At 42.1% G+C, this 22,550-nt stretch overlaps 1 protein-coding gene across 1 annotated transcript; it reads right to left on the bottom strand.

Moving 5' to 3' along the window:
• Positions 1–11,349: 11,349 nt before the first annotated feature.
• Positions 11,350–22,507, bottom strand: BHMT2 (betaine--homocysteine S-methyltransferase 2). The gene is made up of 9 exons (XM_037032204.1): positions 22,427–22,507; positions 17,802–17,934; positions 16,840–16,931; positions 15,722–15,913; positions 13,900–14,047; positions 13,488–13,670; positions 13,000–13,228; positions 11,743–11,916; positions 11,350–11,703 (listed from the first exon to the last, which is right to left on the bottom strand). Exons 1-8 carry the CDS (start codon positions 22,457–22,459, stop codon positions 11,835–11,837), a joined length of 1,092 nt encoding a protein of 363 aa, XP_036888099.1. The 5' UTR covers positions 22,460–22,507; the 3' UTR covers positions 11,350–11,703; positions 11,743–11,834.
• Between the last annotated feature and the right edge of the window lie 43 nt (positions 22,508–22,550).

Below are 22,550 nucleotides of genomic sequence, written 5' to 3'. Positions count from 1 at the left end.
TTGCATATAAATTCCTTTACATACAGCCATCCAGTCTGCCAGCCTGACCACATCCAGTTGTCCTACACTCTCCTGGTTCACATACTTACCTTAACTTAAAGGCATTTGATTTCTCAACTTCTGCAAATGTATTGGGGGTTTATCAAATACATATGAGATGTCCTTTGGTCTAAGTTCTACCAGATAGCCCCCAAATTGAAGGTTTTACTTTCCTTGTGTTTTCCTCTAGACTTAACCCCAGTTGCCACTGCCCAGGATCATCATAAATGTGTGGTGAGGGTGGGCTTTTCATCTAAAATCCTCTTCTCACTTTATTCCCTCTGTCCATTGCAATGGCCACACTCAACATGCATCCCAACACACCTGGCATAGCAAACCGCTCTACACAATCACTCCCTTTTCAGTGCCTTGGTTCTTCATATGTGAAACTCAAGTTGAAGCTAAATAACTTTCCAGATTTCCCTCCCTCCCTCCCTCACTTCCTTTCTCCATCCTCCCTTATTTCCTCCCCTCCCTCCTCCCTTCCTTCTGCTATTGGCTTCACATAAAGTTGGCTTGACATAAATTGGAGCAAAACAGAAATAGCCTTTTCCCAGGGCGCTTTCATTGCCTTCCCCTCGTGGTCAGCAAGTGCTTCCTTAGGCTGACTCAGAGGGCACCTCTGTGTGCCTACAACTTCTGTCCATTCCTAATTCCTGGAGCAAAAACTCTTCTTTGTTTGTTTGCTTGCTTGCTTGCTTGTTTCTGGACTGTTCAGAGCTTCCTTCTGCCCCAGGTAAAATTGCTTCTCTCGAAGCTGGCAGCTCTACCAGATAGTACGGAGTCTCACGGATGCCACAGGAAACCCCTCCGGCCATTTTCCCTGTGAGTTCTGGCGCCCCGGTTTCTTGAACTGTCCTCTCGGCTTGACAGTAGCACCGCAAGTTCTCTTCCTCGTTCTGGAAGTTCCTTTCTTCTCTTCCTCCTTGCCTGTCATGTTTTTTGCCCGCACAAAATAGCCTGTCATCTGCCACCGTCTGTCTTTCTGCTTCTTTTCTTTAAAAAAAAACAACGAACAAACTGTGTAACTAACTTCAGAGCACTTACACCGTGGAGTTAGCTGTGCTAATGGGTTCATAGACATTATGTAACCTTCACAAACAAGCCTAGGATGTGAGGACTTTACCATCCCTCTTTCACTGACGACAACACTGAGGCGCATATTAAATGGGAACTTTTCCAAGACCATGTCAACATGGAGCTAGGAGGCTGACTTCAGCCCAGGCAGAAAGAAGCCAGAAATCGTACTCTTTAGAGCTACTCTATACTTTCTCTTCAGTAAATTGATTTTCTAAAAACTCTGCCCCAACTCTTTGTAACCTCATCCAACATAGCCCCTCCCACTCACCTGGCCCAATAGAGAGGTCCCTTCTCCTAGTCAGGGCAAGTTCAGATTCAGTGCTGACCACTTACTGGCAGGAAACAGCCTGCCCTGCCATGGGCATCACTCGCAAATGCACCATGACTTTTGGATTGTGTGTAACCCCTGGCTTGTCCAGTCACTCTGAAATATTGTTGTTTTAAAAGGATATTGGAAAAGAAAAGCCATAATTTCCTGGGATTGCCAATCAAATCTTGGTCTTCCTCATTTTTGTGAGCTGCTGAACTAAGGCATATATATTGACTATTTAACTGGAAAAGGTGCAGTCGAGGGTAAAGATTCCCCTTTTCCCATGGGGCTACCACGTGGTACCCATGTGGTCTGTCAGCTTTGGCATGTAGCTCCTGATCCGGGAATGAGATCCCAGGAACAATTCTAGAATCTGCAGAGGAAAGCATGCCAGGTTGATGGGTGTGTGGTGTGAGAAGGAAAAAGGGGAGAGATGGAGCATGGAGGAAAGCGCAGTGGTGACTCTCCATCAGGCCACCATGGCGGCAGATCTGGCCCAGGTGGAGGGAGATGTGTTGTTTAGCCCAGGCAAGGTTAGACCCGAGCACTGTGCTGAGGAGCTTACATTTAATGGGAAACTCACTACTAGGCAGGAACCAGAGTCCTCCTCCCCACCTCTTTTTCCTCATGAAAAAATTGATATTTTCTCATTTTTGTTTCCTATGGGTCTGCACATAACTGTTTTACCGGTCAGCTGCACCTGCAGGGGATTTAGTGAGGGCTTTTAGCTTGGTGATTATAGAAATCTTTGTTCATGTAAAGCATTTCTCTGGGGTAGGCTGGTGTGTGACTTTAGTCTATTTAAAGATTATCACCAGTATACAGCCCTCCGCTGACTTACAAAAGTAATAACACTTTTCTAAGTGGCAAAATCAGCATCGCCCACCATCTTCTGAATCTCAGGAAAATAGGAATATATGTATTCAAGTTAATGCATGCATATAAGATTATTAAAGAGTAAAACAGGAGATACACTAAAAATACAAAGTTTTCCCTAACTTCTACTTCCCCAGTTTTAATCTTTTTTGGTCTTTATAACCTCCTCAGCTTTTAAAGAATTTCTGAAAGAAGTTGGTACTTTCAGAAACCAGCTTCCAGTGATCACATTACACACGCACTGGAAGAGCTAAAACAAAAAACCTGAAATGTCGGGAGGATGGGGAGCAACTGAAACTCTTGATGCTACTGGTAGGAGTGTAAATTGGTGTAACTGTTAAGGAAAAAAATGTTTGGCTACATCTTTTAAAGTTGTGTATATCTGTATCAAGCAAGTCTGCTCCTGTATAGAAACTTGTATAAATGTTCCTCAAAGGCATGTACAAGAATGTTGGTAGCAGCCCATTCATAAATAGTCCAAAATGGAAGCTGTCCAAAAACCCATCAGCAGTAGAATGAATAAATGAACATATTTACACAATGGGATGCTATATAAATGATTCATTTGTAACTCCACACAACAATATGGATGAGTCTTATAGACAGTATTGAGTAAAAGAAGCCAAACACAAAAGGCAATACTATAAAATTACGTTTACATGATATACAAAAACCAGGCAAAACTAAGCTACGCTCTTAGAAATCACTATGCTGATTATCTAGGGTGAGGTAGAATGACGAGGAAGGGATTGAGTAATTCTGGGGTGCTGGTAATGTTCTCTATCTTGAGATAAGTGCTATGTACGTTCACCACGCTGTGCATTTACAATGCACACACATATATATTTGTATGTATCTTGTGCTCCAATAGAAATTAAAAACAAAAATAAAAATGACATAAAATAGCTTCTTGACCTTTTGTAGATCCCACAAAATGCCCCCAAACTAAATGAACTAAAACTAAAACAAGCCAGCCTAGATTTTGACTACAGTGATTTCACTCGTGGTAGGGAATGATTTAGATAGACAGTATTAACTCTAATAGTTTCCTTATTATAAAAGCAATGTATTAAAAAGCAAGTTTAGTACCTAATATATGCCTAAGCTACCCAAAATTCCAAAGGTCATTAATTGTTAATGAGATTAACTATACACTGGTGATGTAGACTAAACAATAAAAAGGAAAATTAAAACACTTATCTCAGGGTGGTGGTTTCATTCCTTTTCCCAATGATTCTTACATTAGCATTGCATAGTGTGTAGAAGGTCTATTTTTACATACTGATTTTTGAAGATTTATGTTTTAAAAGTTAACTTTATTTTAATTAAGGTAAGACATTCACTTGCTTTAAAATTTAAAAAGTGTGTTTTGTCCCTTAGGTTCAACTTCCCCTGCACCACCAACCAGTGTTCCAGTTAGTTTGTGTCCATTCTGAAATATTTTACTCACAATAGCAAATGTGTTTGAACAGTTTTGGCCCCCATTTATCCCAGCAGTGGTGCATCATAGACACTGTTTCCATTTTGGGGTTTTTTTCACTTAACAATATATTTTGTAATTATTTTGTATTAATAGAATGGAAGCTTCCCCTTTTTAATAGCCTAGTAGTATTTTATTGTGTACTATACCAGGATGTGTGTAGCATGTCCCTACTGATGTATAGTAACATTATATCCATGCTTTGCCCCTTCAAATAAAACTGAAATGAATAGCTTTCCCTATACATTATTTTATACATTTGAATAAATGTCTGGCAAATCTGGAAGACTAGTTAACTTTGTATTATCAGGCATTCATTTACTTTCTCTACTTGTGCTCTTGGTTATTCTTTAAGATTCAAGTCAAAATTTTCCCTGGTAAATCCCCTCGATCACCCTTCCTTAGTTTCACCCCAGGATAGGAACTCTGTGTGGGCGAGGGAACCCAATCACCCTCCAAAGTAGGAAAATGTGGAGGGAGTGGAATGAGGGCACTGGAGCCATCTGCTCTGGCTGTGTGATGATGAATTGAGTGTACAAAAGGCAGGCACCGCTGCGGCTTGAAATTCTGGTCTATAGCTCCCTGCAATGTCAAAGAGGGGAACTCATTCTGGGTGCTTAATGCTATTGTAACCAAGCAAAGCAGGACTCATCCAAGTGTTGCCTTTATATGGGACTCAACATTTAATGTTGAAGGAAGCAGGTTTTTATTTACAGGACTCCAACCTTGGGGTGGGAGATGGGAGTGCTCCTGCTCACAGCCCTGTTCTCCTTCGAGACCCAGTGCTTCCATTGCTCCCCACCACTGTATAAGCCAGAACCATGCCCAGAAGTTCCCCATGTCCTTATCTGTTCCTAGAGTGGCCGCACAAACAGATCTCCATCCTCTCTGGAAGGTGCCCTTGTGGGTTTCAGAGTCTCCACCCCCTCACAGCCGCTTTCTCCTTCAGGATCTGGGGTGCGTTGTTCTCAGCCCCCATGTAATGGCTCAGGGAAACACTAAACTGCCGTGTTGCACTGGGCCACGGTGGAGTCCAGGGAGGCACATGTCCCAAGAGAATGGCTTCTCTGTACATCCTTCAGAGAAGCAGGAGTCCGCATTCCTGGTCACAGTTCAGTTTCAGAGCATCTCCTGTGAATCTGCTTGCTTTGGCAGGTTCCCACACAGCTCCATCAGCATTGCTGGATCCCCACACGGCCCCATCAGCTCTCTCCTTACACCCTTTCCTCAGCCTACATGGCTGCCTTCCTCACTACCCCAGGCCGCATGGTGGAGTCCTGACTCCCGGCAGGCATGGCTTCTACCCTACACACCAGAGCTCATGGTGGACTGCTTCACTACAAACTGCACAGCTGCTGGCTGCTTCCTCTCTCAGACCTCATTGTCGAATCCCCCTGCTTCCTGGCTCCTTCTTCATGGCTGCCTCTCTTCTCTCTTGCCCACCCTCATTTTAAACTCTTGGCCTGGAACTTTTTATGTGTCCTCATATCCAGCCCCTCCTACAATGTGCTACTTTTGTCGGTTTTCCCATATCCCTTTGACCTTCTTTCAGCTGCCATCTTTAGTCAGGGCAAGAGTTCTCAGTGACACACGGACATCCAGCTCCTGCCTCTCATGCAGATGCTGTATACGTTTCCCCTACCCACCCCACCCCCCGCCACTAGGTCACGAGTCCCTGAATGCTCCCAATGTCACATATGCCTTTGCCCAGGGTGGCAGTCCACTTCCCTTCAGGAAGGCCATGGCTGCCAGCTTGCCATCGAAGAACATGGCTGTCGACTTGCCATTGTAATGCAAAGTGCCTTAAATGCCATATCCTCTGCTCCCCCATCCCCCATCCAGGTCTGTGGGGAGTATTCTCTGCTACTTTGGGGTACCCCCACTCTGCACCCTGTTACACTATTAACTTATTTGTACAAGCCTCCAAGTTTCATTGCATCACAATTCTGTGAGATATTATCCTTCTGACTTTTTTAGTGTGGTAAGATATATATGACACAGAATTTGCATTTTAATCATTTTCAAGTGTAAAACTCAGTGGCATTAAATATAGTCCCATTGTTGTACAACCATCAGCAGCATTCATTTCTACAACTGTTTTTTTATCTTCCCAAACTGACAGTCCCCATGAAACAACAGGTTGCCATGGGCCCTTCCCCTGTTTCCTGACAATCACTGTTCTACATTCTGTCTCTGTGAATTTGGCTACTCTGGGTACCCAATGTAACTGGAACCATACAGTATTTGTTTTTATATGACTGGATTATTTTACTTACAATAATGTCTTCAAGGTCTATTAAATGTGTCAAAATGTCATTCCTTTTATAGGCTGAATATATTCCAGTGTATGTATGTATCACATTCTTTTCTTTAGCCATCCATCCATTGATTTACACTTGGGTTGCTTCTACTTTTTGGCCACTGTGAATAATGCTGCTATAGCCCTGACTGGTGTGGCTCAGTTGGCTGGGTGTCATCCTGCAAAGCAAAAGTTCATCGGTTTGACTCCCGGTCAGGGCAATGCCTGTGTTTGTTTCTCTCTCTCCCTTCCCTTCTCTCTAAAAATTAAAAAAACCTTTAAAAAATAATTCTGCTATAAACATAGATTTAGAAATAGCTGTGTGAGTCCCTGCTTTCAATTCTTTTGGGTATACACAAAGAGTGGAATCCTATGATAATTCTATTTTAATTTTATAAGGAACCACCATACTATTTTCCATAGTGGCTATACTATTTTCCATTCCCACAAAAAGTGTACGAGGGTTCCAATTCACCATGTCCTCACCAACACTGGCTCCTAATTGGTGTTAGCTGGTATTTCACTGTGATCTTGATTTGCATTTCCCTAGTGATTAGTGATTCTCAACATCTTTTTATATGCTGGTTGGCAATTGGCATATCTTCTTTGGAGAAGTATCCTTTCAAGTCCTTTGATCATTTTTAAATCAGGTTGTTTGCTTTTTTTTGTTGTTAAGTTGTAGGAGTTCTTTTTAAGTTCTGGATATTAATCCTAATCACATACAAGATTTTCAAATATCTTTTCCCCTTCCATGGTTTGTCCTTTTTCCCCCGTTCTTTTTTTTTTTTTTTTTTTTTTGGTGTGTTTGTGTTTCTAAGCTGATGGAGCTTAGAGTAAGTTAGTGACTTGTCAAGATCAGATATTTTTATTGGAGCCACTGAACTTAAACATGGGTCACCAACTCTTTACCTAATTTCCTTTTTTACTATTCTGCCCCAATCCCTAAGTTTGGTTACATCCACATAAAATGTAGTTTGACCTATGGCACTTGTAACTGTATAAACAAAGGACCAAGCGACAAAATTTTAACTTGTTCTTTAGATGACCCAGGCTCTTGCTGCTCTCCTCTCTTAGTCCTCCTGTCCCATCATTCAGAAGTGATGGTGATACAGATACATTAGTTACATTAATTAGGTAATTAATTAATTAAATAAATATATTTTCTCCATTATATCCTCCTTAAAATGTTCTATTCTGCTCCTTAAAATACTTTTTTAAAAAGAATCAGAACATGTTTTCCAAGGGCTATTTATTTACTCTAATAACTACTTGCTATTTTAAGGTGACAACCAGTGATAGTTTTTCTGCCACACTTTTAAGAGACTTTTATTAGATGGAGCAAGCTTCCATGCTCTACGAATTAATCCTAAAGCACCCATGTTAGTGATGCTGGACGCTGCCTAGATTGGCGCCTGACACAAAGTAGGTCTCCAGTAAATATTTGCCAAATGGATGCTGAAATGCCACAACAAAGGGAGAGGATTTGTAGGGAAAGTGGTCTCAATTGCATGATTTACTGGGGCGGGGGTGGGGGGAAGGGGAGCAGTATTTTGTGCATCATCGCCTCTGTGGGAATTAGTTTCATTTAATCTCATTCTTCGTGTCCGAGGATACTACACACTGGGGAGGAGGCGGGGATGAATCTCCCAGAAGAACACAGCGAGCCTAAGTGGGCTTTCTCGCTGGCCGTTGAAGGGAGCCCAGACTTGGGCACTTTTGATCACCCTGCTTCCCGACTGTATTGTGGGAGGCTCCGAAAAGGGATTCTTGAAAAAACAATGAAACTTTTGGGCCTTTCAACATGAGTTCATTTCAACAGTGACCCCTTGGGTAAATCACTGAACCTTCTGGGGCCTCGGTTTCCTTTCCTCAATGAAAAATAGAGTAGAACCAGAAGATAATCTTCTAGGGCTCTAAAATGCTGTACTGCTATTTTAGTATTCCATTTGGAAGAAAATGTGGGAAAATAAATCAAGCAGTTTTAAGAGTTAAATATAAATAAATGCTCCATTTTAAATCAGATCTTCATGGTCATTAAAGATTCTGGAAAACTTAAATTCTTTTCTCTCTCTTTAGTTTTTATTTCAGTTATTATCTCTAACTTAGAATCTCAGCTTATGACCTTAATTATGTAACAAATATGATATATTTCACATATATAAATTCTAATGTGATAGCATCATAGGGGTAATTATAGTCAATTGATTATTTGATTTCTATTTGTTAATGTGACCATGTCATCCGGCTACCTACCAGCCTTTGAATACCTTTCTGTGTTCTGGTATAAGCTCCTGTTTCAGGAGTCCTGCCCTCCCAAGGCAGAAGCTCCCAAATTCACTTTCCTGACAGGAGGTAGTGGGCCTGGGACTTAGGCCCCATTAATCAGAAACTTGAACTCGAGAGTCCGCCTGAGAGGTAAGCAGTGTGATGAAGCAGGAATCCCTGTTCTGGCATAAATTATGGCCAAGGCACGGGTGTGGGCCGTCAAACCTACTGCCAACAGTAGGTTCACATGTGAGCTGATGTGAGGGCTGTTCATTGATATCAGCCTGACTCTGGCACTTCTGGAGTTTCTGTGAATTTCCAAATTATTTTTACTAAATTGTCTTCCATATATATATATAATCTCACAACTTCTAAATCCATTCTTCTATGGACACTTGGCTGTTTCCATATTCTGTCTATTATGAATAATATTGCAGTGAACACATAGGTGCATGTATCCAGAAGTGTGTATAGCTAGATCATATGGTAGTTTTATTCTTAATTTTGGGGGGACCTCCATAGTGGCTGCCCCAATGTACATTCCCTCCAGCAGTGTTTGAGTGTTCCCTTTTCTCCACATCCTCTCCAAAAACACCTTTTTTGAGTTCTATATTGTGCCAGGTACTGGGAATACAATAATGAAGACGTTTTCTCTGTCCCCTCTCATCAGAGGCATGTAAGTAAATAAGAATGATCAAGGGAGTATTAAAACTACATAGTATTTATTCATGATAAATCTGGGGTACTATGGAAGCACGTAGGAGGGTACAGGACTATCATAGGTCAATCACTAAGTAAACGTTATTTGAATAATGAATGGATGAGTGAGTGACTGAGTGAACAAATGAATGAATGAGTGAATATAATTGGCATGAGCACACAGAGCCCTCAAGGTGTGTAGTCATCATTGAATGGAAAGAGGCTTCTCCAATTTCACTATTTGGAATGAAATGAAATGTGACTGCCAGAGTGCCAGCAACGCCACAGTCAGTATGCCCCATCTACTTGGCTCAAGACTTCAATAAAATAACTCTGATGGGCAAAATTGCACCCTTCTGAAGCTCTTTTCAGAATGTTCGTTATCAATTGAACAAAATATGTGCTCATCTTCAAATCAGCTGACTGTACAGCCAGAATGAGTTACTTAACTTTGCTAGTGGCTTTGCATAAGGGTATCAACTCTGGCTGTGATCATCCCCAAGCAGGAACTGTTGATCCGGCTGAACTCCACATCTCAGTTTCAGCACATCTCTGGGCCCCTTCCGTTGTTTCTGTGGCAGCTATTTACTAGTCGGCACTGCCTGCTCTATGCAGGGCACGGCAGGGGTTCTCGGGGGCAGGGGGGGGGAGACATTTACTCTTCTTGGTGACTCCCTAGCACAGTAAACGTCTGCTGCGGAACTAGAGAGCTAGTCCAAACCAGCTCTTAGTTTCATTGAGCATTCTTCACTTTTTATAAACAATTACCTTTTTCTTAATTTCTTCCAACCAAATCCAAGCCTGTGGAAACTTTGTCTTTAAAAATAACCCTCATTTTAATAGACTAATATATTTAAAGCAAATCATAAATAAGAATTTAACACTTTAGTATGCATTAAAAAACTTGGAGTTAGACCTGTATGGTTTGAAATACGTTTCCCCAATATGTTTTTATTATTATCTGTTGTTTGATCCAATCACTATATAGTTGTGGGGCCTTTTACCATAGGAAATATTTCTCTTGAAGGCTTTCCTTTGTGGGACACCTGCTCAACTCTTGAAAGTTTTTATCAATTTCCATCTCATCAACATTCTATTCTGGGCACTGCACTCACTATACCCAAAGTGAAACCAGCATGTTTAATGGGTCTAGGATGACTTTTCTAATCAATAATGCTCAGACAACAAGCTAGCAAAGCAAAGCAAACAGCACACAATAAAGCTGTTAAATTCTCTCCTAGAACAGTTTCCGTGGCTGCACACTACGTGATTGCCCGGGCTGATCTTCCTGTCATGTCCTGTCTTCCTTTGTTACTCTCAGTCTGCACGTCTCTTCCAAATTCATTTTTCCTTATTAATTTCCTTATTCGCCTCTTTCAATTCATGTCATTCCTATGACTAACAAATTCTGGAGAATATATTTTAATTATTTTTTGGTATATATTACAATTGTCAATCTGAAAACCTGATAATGACTTGATTCTTTCTAAAAATGGAAACAAATTGCTTTTAGCTAACATGGACTTCCAATAATTTTTATTTTTTGTGAGCCAAGGGACCTAGATTTGAAGACATTTCCTTATCACCTACCATACGTAATCCATGTTTACTTGTTACACAACTTCTGTACTATATGGTGTGGCACTGGACAAAGGTTTTAGTCTGTACCACTGCAGACACAAGGAAGGGATTCAGGATGAAGGAGGGCACCCCCTCCCAATGCAGCCTCTTAGCTCTTGACCTTTGCCCTTTCACAAAATCTTTATCTACTAAGCAAGCTGTTAATGTGTGAGCATCCACTCTCACAGGGAAAGAGAGAGAAAGAAAAGCAAGAGCCTGGAACATAAGTAATAAATGTTTGTTATTATTATTTCAAAGAATATCCATAAAATTTTAAACAGTGAAACACTATAAAAGGTAAATTATTTTTACTTGTATTAACTGACACAAATTGGTACATTATTTTGAAACACGGAGAGAAATCAGTACATAGAAAATAACAAAAAGATAAATCAAGAAAATACTAGACCAAGATAGATTTGAACATTGACTTTTAAAAAGTCTTCTAAAATTGTTTGTTTTTACTTATTTTTAAATCATAACCATTTCACTGAGCATCTATTATTATGCCTAGCGCAACAGTAAATACTATAAGGAAAAATATAAGATGTTATCTCATTGCCCTTGTCCCTAAATCTAGTTATTAGTGATTATAAAAACATTAAAAGTTCTAGCGCCTAACACCTTTAATTAAAATCACCTTTGAAAGTAATTGCTTTGGAAGGTTATACACTTATTTCAAAATCTTTCCATTGCTCAAAAATGGTGTTTGCTTCTTTCTTTGGGAAGTGCCTTTGGAGTCATTATACAAATCATTTAAGGAAAGCGAGCTCAGTGCGTTAGTTCAGAATGCCACTCTGTCTTCCTCAAGCACCTGGCTTAGTTACCTGAATTCCTCCCTAGCTTGGTGCTCAGTGACTTCCGTTTTTTTTTATCTTTAATTTGTCCCAAGACAAGTTTGTCGTTCTTGGCAACGTGAAAACGATGTAGTGCAGTATTACTGGGCAGCAAATACTGAGAACAAGGAGCCTTTCCATCCTCGCTGCATCCCCTGCAGCATCCAGTGGGGTGCTTGACCCCAGCCGCAGTGCAACTCGCTCATACGCTGCATTTAACTGAAGGCGCTGCCTCCCATTAGTGGCTGGAAACAGCAGGGTGGGCTCAGGGCAAAGGCGAGGAAGGGGTCCAGAGGGCCTAGGGGGGATTTTTTTCTGTTCCATTGTTCCTTAGACATCTGGCTTTGACAGCGAAGGACAGAAAGGTCTGCCTGAAGCCGGCAGCAGATTCTCCCAATACTCTCTTCTAGCCCTGTGTTTTAAAAATACACAATTAATCAAAGGTTTGTATCTCATTTCAGTTTCAACACACAGGCAGAATAACTGTTCATATTCATTCATGCCAGGGGTTTTTCTCAAATTCTATCCTTAGTAATAATCCTTAGGTTTCGTATCACCTGTCAGAAAAAAAATGCATTTAAGTTTTATAGATTTAAATTCATTCTGAAATTTCTAGCAAGGTTCTTTTTATTCTATTTTAGAATATTCACAATTTTTTAATGTAATATATTTACAATGCTCTAATGTAATGTTATGACAAGTATGTGAAGTTTTTTAATGCAATGAGACAAAATAATAACAAAAAACAATACAGATAGCTTTGTTGATATTTGTACCTTGTTTTTATCTTTTATTTTTATTTTTTTAAGATTTTATTTATTTACCTTTAGAGGGGAAGGGAAGGAGAGAGGGAGAGAAATATCAGTGTATGGTTGCTTCTCCTTTGTTCCCTGATGGGAACTAGCCTGCAACCCAGGCATGTGCCCTGACTGGGAATCGAACTGTGATACTCTGGTTCACAGGCTCGCACTCAATCCACTGAGCTACACCAGCCAGGGCTTGTACCTTGTTTTTAGACAAAGAAAGAAAAGTACAAAGTTTCCTGGTCTCAGACCTTAGTGTTACATAATTTTTTTACAGTTTCTCTCTTTACTTATGAAACAATAAACAAATCAATATGTTGGAACAATAAAAATGTCAGAAGTCAGGGTGCACACAGGTTTCTGTGTGATCACAGTTGTCTGCAAACATCAATGTTTGGGAGTTCGGGTTTCAAAGAATGGCTGACTTTACTCTAGAGAATAATGTTTTATCTTTCGTGGCTACTGCACATTCAGGTTCCCTAGACAGTAATAATTAAAATAAGTTGCTTCTGACTTATTTGAGTTTGTTTTCTCTGAGAATGGTGTCAGGAGGGGAGCAATTTTGACTTTTCATTTTATACAATTCTATACTTGCTGAATTTTTTTGTTATTACACACATGCATATATGAATGTGTGTAATGAATAAAGTGAGATTTGAGAAAAATAGTGTTATTGATTTAAAAATTCCTACCTGGCTCTAATCCACGGTTTGGTGTGCATGTCCAATCCACTTCCCCAGCTGCCATGCTTTTCTGAGGCCGGTGGCAAAAAGCCCCTTTCTGGGGCCAGCTCCTCTGCAATCGCCCTGATGTGGTAGGGCTCGAATCCACAGCACCCACCTATGTACCTGACCCCCAGGTTGTAGGCCTCTCTGGCGTATTTGTGAATATCCCACCTGGTCACAACTCTGGGCTCCAGTCCTGTAACACAACAGTTAGGCATTCCTGTTACCATCTCCCTTTTCAGATGATACAGGCTCTGATAAGCTTTTTTCTTCAATTAAAAAACTGTAAATTTTATATTGTGCATTCTTCAGATGGCTCATTTTTGGTTAACAGGTAATGTTTTTGCTTTATGTGGTCCCGAATTGCATGACTGTACCATAGTTGTTCATTATAGCTCTTTCTATTCTGTCACATTCAGAAACAACAAGGATGTCTAATCCATGCCCGAGCTCACCAAAGGGGTATTCTGGGAGGTCCACAAACCCTCCTTTGCCACAGTCGGGGGTGTGGAACCCCAGGGGCTGTACCATAAGGTGCGCTTTCAACCCTGCGGCTTGGAGGCCGCCCTTCATGAGCTTCATGGTCTCCAAGCTGCTCTCGGGCCCAAACCGGCAGTTCACACCAACAATCGAAGCCCCTGTGCAAAGACATTAAGCACTTTTACTTTTTTTTCTTGTTTATTTTATTTGTTAATAGTTCGAAGGTGTCTTAGAAGTCAGCTGGCCCACTCTACCTCCCCAATTTTATAGATGAGGAAGTGAATTCCAGTTCGTTCTTTCATTCCTGAACTGCTCTGACAACAGCAGGCATTGCTAAATTTCATAAATAACAACTGAGCTGTGCATCATATTAGGAGTCCAAATTACCTGCTTTCACCAGCTTAACAGCACATTCTCCAGGCGTGACATCATGCTTGTCTCCCTCTGGGCCTATGCACATAGTAGCTGCCACAGGTTTACCAGCTTCTTTTAAGACTTCCACAGCCCACACAGCTTCTTCAGCATGCTCAAAATACTAAGAGAAATTTTACTTTTTTCAATTGGTTCAAATATGAAGCAGATTTTCAGTGGTAGAATGCAAATGTGGCAAAACAATTATAAAAATAACTGAGTATATAATATGTAATAAAACTTGAGGGCATGTATCTCTATCAGACTGACTAAAGGATACCTTTCTGAGTATATATGTTAATTCTTTTAGCAATAGAGGGTGGGGGAAAATAGGCTTACCATTGGTCATATGGAAAATAATGCAGTAGCTAATAAATAGTAATACAATAATAAACTCTTTGTTTCACATACTACTGTAAATCTATTTTTGCCACACTCTGTATATAGATTTTCATTCATGTATCATCTAAAAAACACAAAGGTTTTTTGAGTAATTGAGTATTTAAAGTCATAATTTTGAAGGAGCAACAGTTAATAAATTTAGGACTCATCTTTTATGGAACTGAGGTAATGAATGGTTTGTTATGCTTTATACTACTTCCAAGTGCTTTTATACTCACTTCTGTTTAGATACTGATAAGTGTTCTATAAAGCAGGAACAGAAATATTATCTTTGCAGATGAGAACTTTGAAGCTGGGAAAGGATAGCTACTGAGTTTCTTTGCACATGGCAGACAGGACACCTTGTCTGGTAAGTTTATGACATCTGCAAGGGTGCTTCTCAGGAACCCCCTGAAGTCCCGCAATTGAAAAGCTGATCTTATGTGAAGAAAAGCTAGCAGAAATCTCCCTGCTTCTTCCATCTGGACTTAGAAACAGATTCTGCAGAAGCAGTGTGTGAGGAACGACAGTGGGAGTCAAAAGAGAGGTTCTTAGAACCTCTGACTGGTGTTCCCATCTTCTGGGGAACGTAAGGGGTGGAGTCTGTGTTCTGCTGTGCTCTGCTAAGGACTGTTCCCAGCTGGGTCAGCTGCAGGTGGCCCTGAGCCTCAGGAAGGCCAGAGAAGCAAGGTTTTCAACAGGTTCAGTAGAGTGATTGGGGAAAATAGCAGTTGGTAGGCTATTGTCCTTGTTGAGGTGAAGACCTGAGGACTTGACTCTAGCAATTGTAAAGGGAAATGGTGAATGAGGGCTTTAAATTTGGGGAGGCAGAGGAAAGGAATGTTTTGGGCCTTCATGTTTGGTCAATGACCAATTGTTACTGTTTCTTTCTTTAAAATATTGCTCACATGTTATAGTTTTAGTGCAAACAGAGACGCAAGAGTGAGCAAGAGTGGAGGAAGGCAAGGGAACTACTTGGTACTAATGACTACTGGCAGGGCCTGGAGGAGCCTAAGCAGCCAGCCACCTGCCCCCAAGGCTCTGCTCCCTTATGGCCTCCAGCCCATAAACAGGGCTCCTTCTAGTCCTGCCCCTCCCTCGGCGAGGACACTCCCTGAATCACTGTTCTCTCCCTAGACCCGATATTATATGCCCCCAAGAGTTAGCTGCTATAACTACTCTGACCTTAGAAAACCCAAGTCCATAGTTGGGTCTCTCCTGGGTCTGTCTTTTGGCTTCACAGAGAACCTAGCATACAAGAGAGAGCATGTTGACTGTAGTGCATTTAAATAAACCTTTGACTGTCTTCATGAAGGAAATGAGGTCATGAGGCAACCCAATACCCTCAGGATAGTTGAGGAGTATTCATTTATACTTGTCACTAGGTTTAACACTATCACTATAACACTAGGCTTACCTCTGCAATCAAGAAGTCCACATTTTTCTTGGCAAAAACCTTGAGCTGTAGTTGAAAAAGTTTTTTAACTCTTGCTTCATCCTTGTACTCTTTATATATTGATGTCTGGCAGATCCCCCCTGCCACCAAGGCATCACCTTTGTCAGCCACTTCTCTGGCAAGGTCACAGGCAGCAGTATTTACATCTTCCCACTGAGATTAGAGAGCAAGAATTAAGATGGTGAGCTTGGCATTTTAAAGGTAAAATATAATCAATAACAAAAAAGGAAATGAGCAAGTCTAATAAGTTGAAGTCGCTGGTTTTAACTGTAATTTAAGAAGACCTGCAGAGTTGGGTACCATCTCTTCTACTACCAATGTGTTTGTGTTTCCATTATTGTACTGACCACATTGGATTTTAGCATATTTGTTTACCTCCCACGCTTGACCTTGAGCCACTTCAAAATAGGGTCTATGCTTTTGTATGATCTTTGTATCTAGTACTAGAGAATGTATTGTAACAGACACTCAATTATTGTTGGTTAGTTGGACATTAACATTTATAAGTGCTAACAGTTTACTTTTGCAGAATATCTCACAATACTTGCACATCCTTCATACAACCCTTGGCAGTTAAGAAGTTACCTCCATTTTGAACAGAAAACCAAAGCTCCTTGCAGTTAAGTGTCTTGCACAAAGTCACACAGCCAACAGGTGGCAAAGTTGGGCATTTGACCCAACTGTCCTCATTCCTAGGCCAGTGCTGTGTGACCTCGGACCACCCTGTCTCCAGATGGACAAGTCAGAAAAGACGAATGTGAAATGAGAAGGTAAAAAGAACATCTATAAACTGTTCTTTCTCTATAAAAAAATGGCACGGAAAAATGGCCATGCCCTTCCAAAGACCTATTCTTTCCCAGTCCTATACCCTCCCTGCCCCTAAAGAAACCACAAACTCATTAGTTTAGTGAATATATATCTATACAATAATTAATTATTTAGATATTTCATGTGGAGCTTTTAATAAAGGGTAGTAACACATTGGGTCAATTCCATAGCTTTCTATTGAGAGGTTATTTTTATTATGTTACATGATCCCTGCCCGCCTTGTCCCCCAACCAACTGGCATTACTGTTTACCTTGCTGTCCATGTTTTCTTCACTGGCAGAAAAGGTGAAAGTCTGCATGACATCAGATCCCGCTCTCAGGAATTCCATGTGAAGCTGATGAACTACAGAGTAGTTTTTTTTTTTCATTGAAATTTAAATATTAAAAATGACAGAAGCTACTATTTTCAGCAGCAGCAGCTCATCCACACCCAATTCTTGCAGTCACACACAATTTCAAACCTAGTGCTTATCTAAAAACTTGCAAATTAAAGTTAGTAAAATTCAAGGACAGGACATGGCAGGGTCTGTACCAAATCCGGGCTGTTTAGAGTAGCCTCATATTATTTAATTGATAGGCCTCAGAGCTTGGTGAAGTCTGATGCAGAGGTTAAAGGTTGGTTGGCCAATCGCTCTTGGTTTCTGAGTCTAATAGGGCTCACTCAGTTTCTCACACCATGAAGCATCTAGCTGGCCTACGGAGTAGCTGGCACTGGAGAGCCCTCAAAGTAGAACAAGGAAAACTGCATTTCTTTCTTTGCCCCTCCCGCTTTGGCAACAGAACCTGGCTGTCTATTGTCTGTGCTTTGTTAGCCGGTAGATATCATTAATCATCCTTACCCAAATCACTGTTACAATATATGAATATTGTAGCTAGAAGGGTGAATCTGAAGCAATAACAGTTTTACTATGCTAAGGAAACCCTTGAATATCCATAGGGTAAATATTCATGAAAAACAAATACTAAGATGTGTATTTCAGCACTCTCTCTATATGATAATGCAAATGTGTGTGCACAGAGGGCGGAAGGGAGAGAGAGAAATCATTTTCTTCTATTTGTTCAGCCCACATACTGTCAGAGTCTTCACCTCTTGGCAATTTTGACAAGTGAAACAATCCTTAGGAAACATGTGCTATTATTTTTTCATCTTCTCTCAGCCAGGTGCACTAAAACTGCCCCCCAGATGAGCAGTCTTGGGGATGCTGGCACTGACCTGCACTTGGATGCTCCACCACGGCCTCTGGGGTCCAGAGCCCAGCCTTCACATAGCCCCTCTTCTCCAGAGTTATGAGAAAACTGCCATCTCCAACCACAACCTCCCCAGCATCCAGACGCTCTAAAATACCCTGAAAAAAAGAAAGAAAAATTATCTAAGGCCCCTCTTTTTTCCCCAAAAAGCAGTTCCTAATTTTTGGAAAAGTAGTATGTTGTTCTTACAAGCTCCCGCTCTGTTACAATCACCGGTATCTCATAGTATTTTAGAAAGATTGAGTACACTTTTATTTCTTGGACAATCCAGGGACTTGTTTTGGTCAGAGTGCTATGAACATTTTTTTCTCATACCATTTAGTCTGAATCAAAACACAGTGAAGGGGTGATTCCATAGTAGTCATCTGGGTTTTTGAAAGCGTTTGTGGCAGACATTGCTGGTTGCCTAACTAATTTGCATTTTCTCTCCTTCCTTGCTAATGTATTTTGTTTGGTGGCAACAATGTTACCAACTTAAAAAAGAATCTTAGAGTCCCTTGCTGCTGGGGATGGTCATTTGACACAGTGCTGACTGATGAGACAAAGGTGGAAGTCCACTGAAGATTTCCAGAGAAGTTTTGCTTTCCTGATACAGAGGCCCACTCCCTTCCATCTTCACATGCGTTTCCTTCCTGCCCGGAATGTCAGCACAAGCCCTGTAGATGCAGCAGTCATCCCGCAGCCATGCCACTGAAACCCGCACACTAAGGCCAGTGGAAGGGAGTGATAGCAGCAGCCTGGAGTCTTAATGACGGCTTGGAGTAGCTGTGGCAACCGTGGACTGCCAGAGTTCTTATTAGGTGAGAAAAACAAACCTCTCTTTTTGTGTAGATCACTGAACACAATCCTAGTGAATGCAACATTTGATCATTATGCCCTACGTTTTCCTGCATGTTCATATACACACCATCATTTGGTGCTCCTCCCAACAGCTCTGCGAGCTGGGCAGGGCATTTTACTAATGAGGAAGCTGAGGTTCAGAGAGGCCATGTGACTTGCCCAAGATCACAGAGCTAAGTAAGTAACAAAGCAGACATCAGCTCTTCTAAATTCCCAGCCTTTTTCTGTTTTACCACTTTTCTATTCAGACTACTCACACCTCGAGTAAAAGTCTGTAACCAGACCAGTTATCCAAAGGCTTTGGTTTCCATTGTCTCAAACACACCTGCCTCAGGTACCCGTGAAGCTCACCTCTCACCTCCTGGAGGTCTTTGGTCAAGTGTCTTCTGTTCAGAGAGGCCTTCCCTGACCACCCTGTGACAAACTGCAAGCACCCCCATGGTGTCTGTCTTTCTTGTACTGACTGCATTAGTTGAAGATACAACATTTTAGCGACAATGCAAGGACAGTGCCTGTCAGCCCTGCCTACAACTGGACACAGAGCAATGCATGAGTGGGGGAGGAAAGCCTGGAGCTGCCCCATCTACTCAGTCACATGCGCAGCCCAGAAAGGAACATTGGAAGGGGCTGCACTGGAGGCTAAGTTCCAGGCTGTCAGAGCCACACCGTCTCCATTTTCCTGTGGAGGGAAGCAGAGGGGAGCCCTGCTGTGTTACCTATAAATACTGTTCAACGGAGAGCACCTCACTCTGGTTATTTTCCCATATTTCATATCTGAAGATGACTTTAGCTGAACACGGAAGAAATGTTAATATTTACCATAATCCTCACCCATCTCTCTACTCCCTCATTAAAATACAATTTGCTCTTTTTGTTTTGTACTTTTGAAAACTAAATAAATACGTCAGCTTTAAACTTTTAGTGAGACCATCCCACATGCCAAGTACAGTTCTAGGCATGAGGGACAAACATTAGAGTAGAACAAGGTCCATGCCCTCATGAAGCTCAAAATCTGGGTACGTTGGGGAAGGCCAGTGGGTCAACAAATCATCTCAAGACAATGTAATACATGGCTGCCGCACAGGGCTATAGGACAGAGAATTAGAGACATAGTCACCTGCATAAAATCTCATCTTGAGACTCTAACACACTTCAATTACCTACATTAAAAATCAAAGTTAACAGTATATATCAAACAATTTTAGAGAGAAAGAACATTAGTATACAACTTAGGTATTAGTAGTTAGTATCTCACATCCCACATCCAAACCAAGTGTGTCTATTCAAACTTCCAATATATGTCCCCCTCGTCCTCACTGACCCTGGATTATTGAAACGATCTCCCATTCCTTCCAGCCCCCTATTTTACCTTCCATTGCCGGCAGTGCAAAGCCTCGCCTGACCTACTCTTATTTGTGATTACCTCCTCCTTTGCGTCCTGCTTAAGTCCAAACACCCTCCATTTCTGCATCCATCACCTGCACTGCAGTACCTGCTTACTTACCTGTTTCCTGTGTTGGGCTGTAAGATGTCTGAGGCTCAGGTGACATAGCTTGTGACCAACCCATACCACCTCCTACACCACCTAACCCAGAGTCAGCCCTTAATAAACTATGCAGAATTGGAAGATGGACAAACCTGTTTTGAAAGGAGATACATATGCTACAAGTTTGGTCCTGAGGCAAATAATAATAATAATAATACTCTTCAACAGAAAATTAGCTAGGGTTTTTTCAAGAAAATTGTAGCACACATTTTGACTGTGTCTTCATGATAGCAAATAAAGGTAAGACGTTTTTAGGCTATCTAGATGTTTGTCCAACATTTTAAATTTGCCAGTTTTCTAAATAGCCATTAGCAGAATAACTAAATTACAATTTGAATTCACAGCATCATTTAGCCCCTTCATTACCGCTGTCCTCGCCCCCTCCACTCACTGCCAGTATGATATAAAGACAGCTGGAGAATGGCAGGACTGCATGAAACAAAGAACACTGGAGACTACCTGGCAGTACTTTTATATTTTCATCCCATCCTCCTGTCGTTAGACAGTGGACCCGCCTGGGATCTGATCGTGAGCTCTGAGAGACAGCTGTCCCCCTTTATGCAGGTATCAGCGTCTGGACTTCTGGATTTAAGATCTGGCTTCAGGGCAGCTCTGCTCATATACAAAGGAGTCTACCAACTTTGCCCTGTGGCAGGAGGCAGCCAGAGATCCAATCTGCCTGAAAATTGCCCCTCGGACTGCTCTCTTGGACTGAAGAAGCAATTGGAGGTTTCCTTTGTGGCAATTCAATGAACTCTTAAAATGCACCTGTGAGCTGAGAGGTGGGACAAGCTCCCTCCCTCTAACATTTTAATTTGAGTTCCCAGGTACTCATGAACATGGGTTAGCATACCATAAACTTGGTGCTGAAGGGGTAGAGGCTAGCAAGAAATTGAACAGAAAAAGCATACTGCAATACCTTAAAAATGAACTGTAAAAGTGAACATAGTATTAGGGAAAGTTTGGAGAAATTAGCATGTTTTTTTGCTTCTTTACGCTTTTACTATTCCCATGTTCTATGCCTACACTTTACTTTTATAATCAGAAAAATATATTCAAAATGTTTTTAAGTTTTTAAAATCCATATTCCTCATCTTATGTAACTATTGCCATTATTTTGTCCTTCCTTATGGTGTGTATATACTTTCACATGTTCTTGGGATCAGTCTGTGTGTATCTCCTTTCGTAAATTAACATCGCCAGAGCACTTGCTTGTTTGCTCCATACTTTGCTCCTGAATGGGCTGCCTAACAACTTATTAAGTGGATGAACCTTAATTTATTTAGAGAGCCCACTACTGTAGGGTGTTTTGGTTGCTTGTAACTTTTTAGTATAAATAAGTCAGTGGTGCACGTGTTCATGCCCACATCGCCCCTTTCTTCCCCACCATCTCTTATGAATTTTGGGGTGCAGGTGGGTTGCCTTGAGGGGTCCTGAATATGTCCCCGAGTCCAAGTTCATGCTCTTCCTAATTTTATTTTGTCACCCCTTCCTCCCACCGCACACACACACACACACACACACACACACACACACCACGAAGAAATGGGCGAACAAAGCCAATAGCTGGCATCCCAGCTGGGAGTGGGGCTGAGGGAAAAACCTGGAGACAGGGGCTGGGGGGGGTGGGGGGGGGGAACGAGGCAGAGGAGTCCCCACGCATCCTCCTCTCCACCGCAAGTCTGGCACTGTCCCGGCCGGGAGGGTTTTGGGCCAGCGGGCGACTGGGACGGCCAGACCATGGCCCTCCCCAAAACCCAGGGGAACGGAGCAGTGGGGCAGGAGCCCCAGAACACTCTGGGTGCTGGCCGGCTTCGGGGAGAGAACGTGTGGCCTCCGATCCGAAGGCTCAAATCCCTGCTCTTCTCTGAGCTAGTCGCTTGACTCTCGGGGCCTCAGTTTCTTCTACCGTAAAATGGGGACACTTGTGAAGATGAAGAGATTACTTGAGTAAAGCACTCTGCGCAGTGCCGACCCTAAGTCAGGGCACAATAAATGGCATCCAGGTTTGTTATCTTATCCTCACTCCCAGGCATGTAGTCACTCCGGCCTCGCGAACCGCTTAACTGAGACCCAGAGCGGTCCAGGGGCCTGGCCCGCACCGCAGAGCAGCGCTGGGGGCTCTGGTGGGTTTGAACTCCTGGAGCTGGGAGACCCGCCGCAGGGAGGGCTGACTGAGTAGTCACGGACTTTGGGAAACTCACCTTCTTGGGTCCGGGGCGCCCGGCAGGTTCCATGATGCCGAGGTTTTGCTGGAGCCTGGTGGCAGGGAGCGCGCCTGTCCAGGGGCCCGCCCCTCGCCCGGGGGAGGATCCTCCGCGGCCGCTG

The sequence above is a fragment of the Sturnira hondurensis genome, unplaced genomic scaffold, assembly GCF_014824575.4.
Source record: "Sturnira hondurensis isolate 20B ecotype Veracruz unplaced genomic scaffold, ASM1482457v3 Scaffold0021354, whole genome shotgun sequence".
NCBI classification, from domain to species: Eukaryota; Metazoa; Chordata; class Mammalia; order Chiroptera; family Phyllostomidae; genus Sturnira; species Sturnira hondurensis.
Note: the sequence above shows the minus strand (reverse complement) of the source record. Positions and strands in the feature narration are given on the sequence as shown.

What these genes read in the sequence shown, in the direction of transcription:
- BHMT2 (XM_037032204.1), bottom strand. Translation starts at nt 22,459, where the DNA reads ATGGAACCTGCCGGGCGCCCCGGACCCAAGAAG. An exon ending in GGCGCCCCGGACCCAAGAAG is followed by an intron (nt 17,935 to 22,426) that starts GTGAGTTTCCCA and finishes TCTTTTTTTCAG; the next exon opens with GGTATTTTAGAGCGTCTGGA. An exon ending in TGTTAAGCTGGTGAAAGCAG is followed by an intron (nt 13,671 to 13,899) that starts GTAATTTGGACT and finishes GTCTTTGCACAG; the next exon opens with GGGCTTCGATTGTTGGTGTG.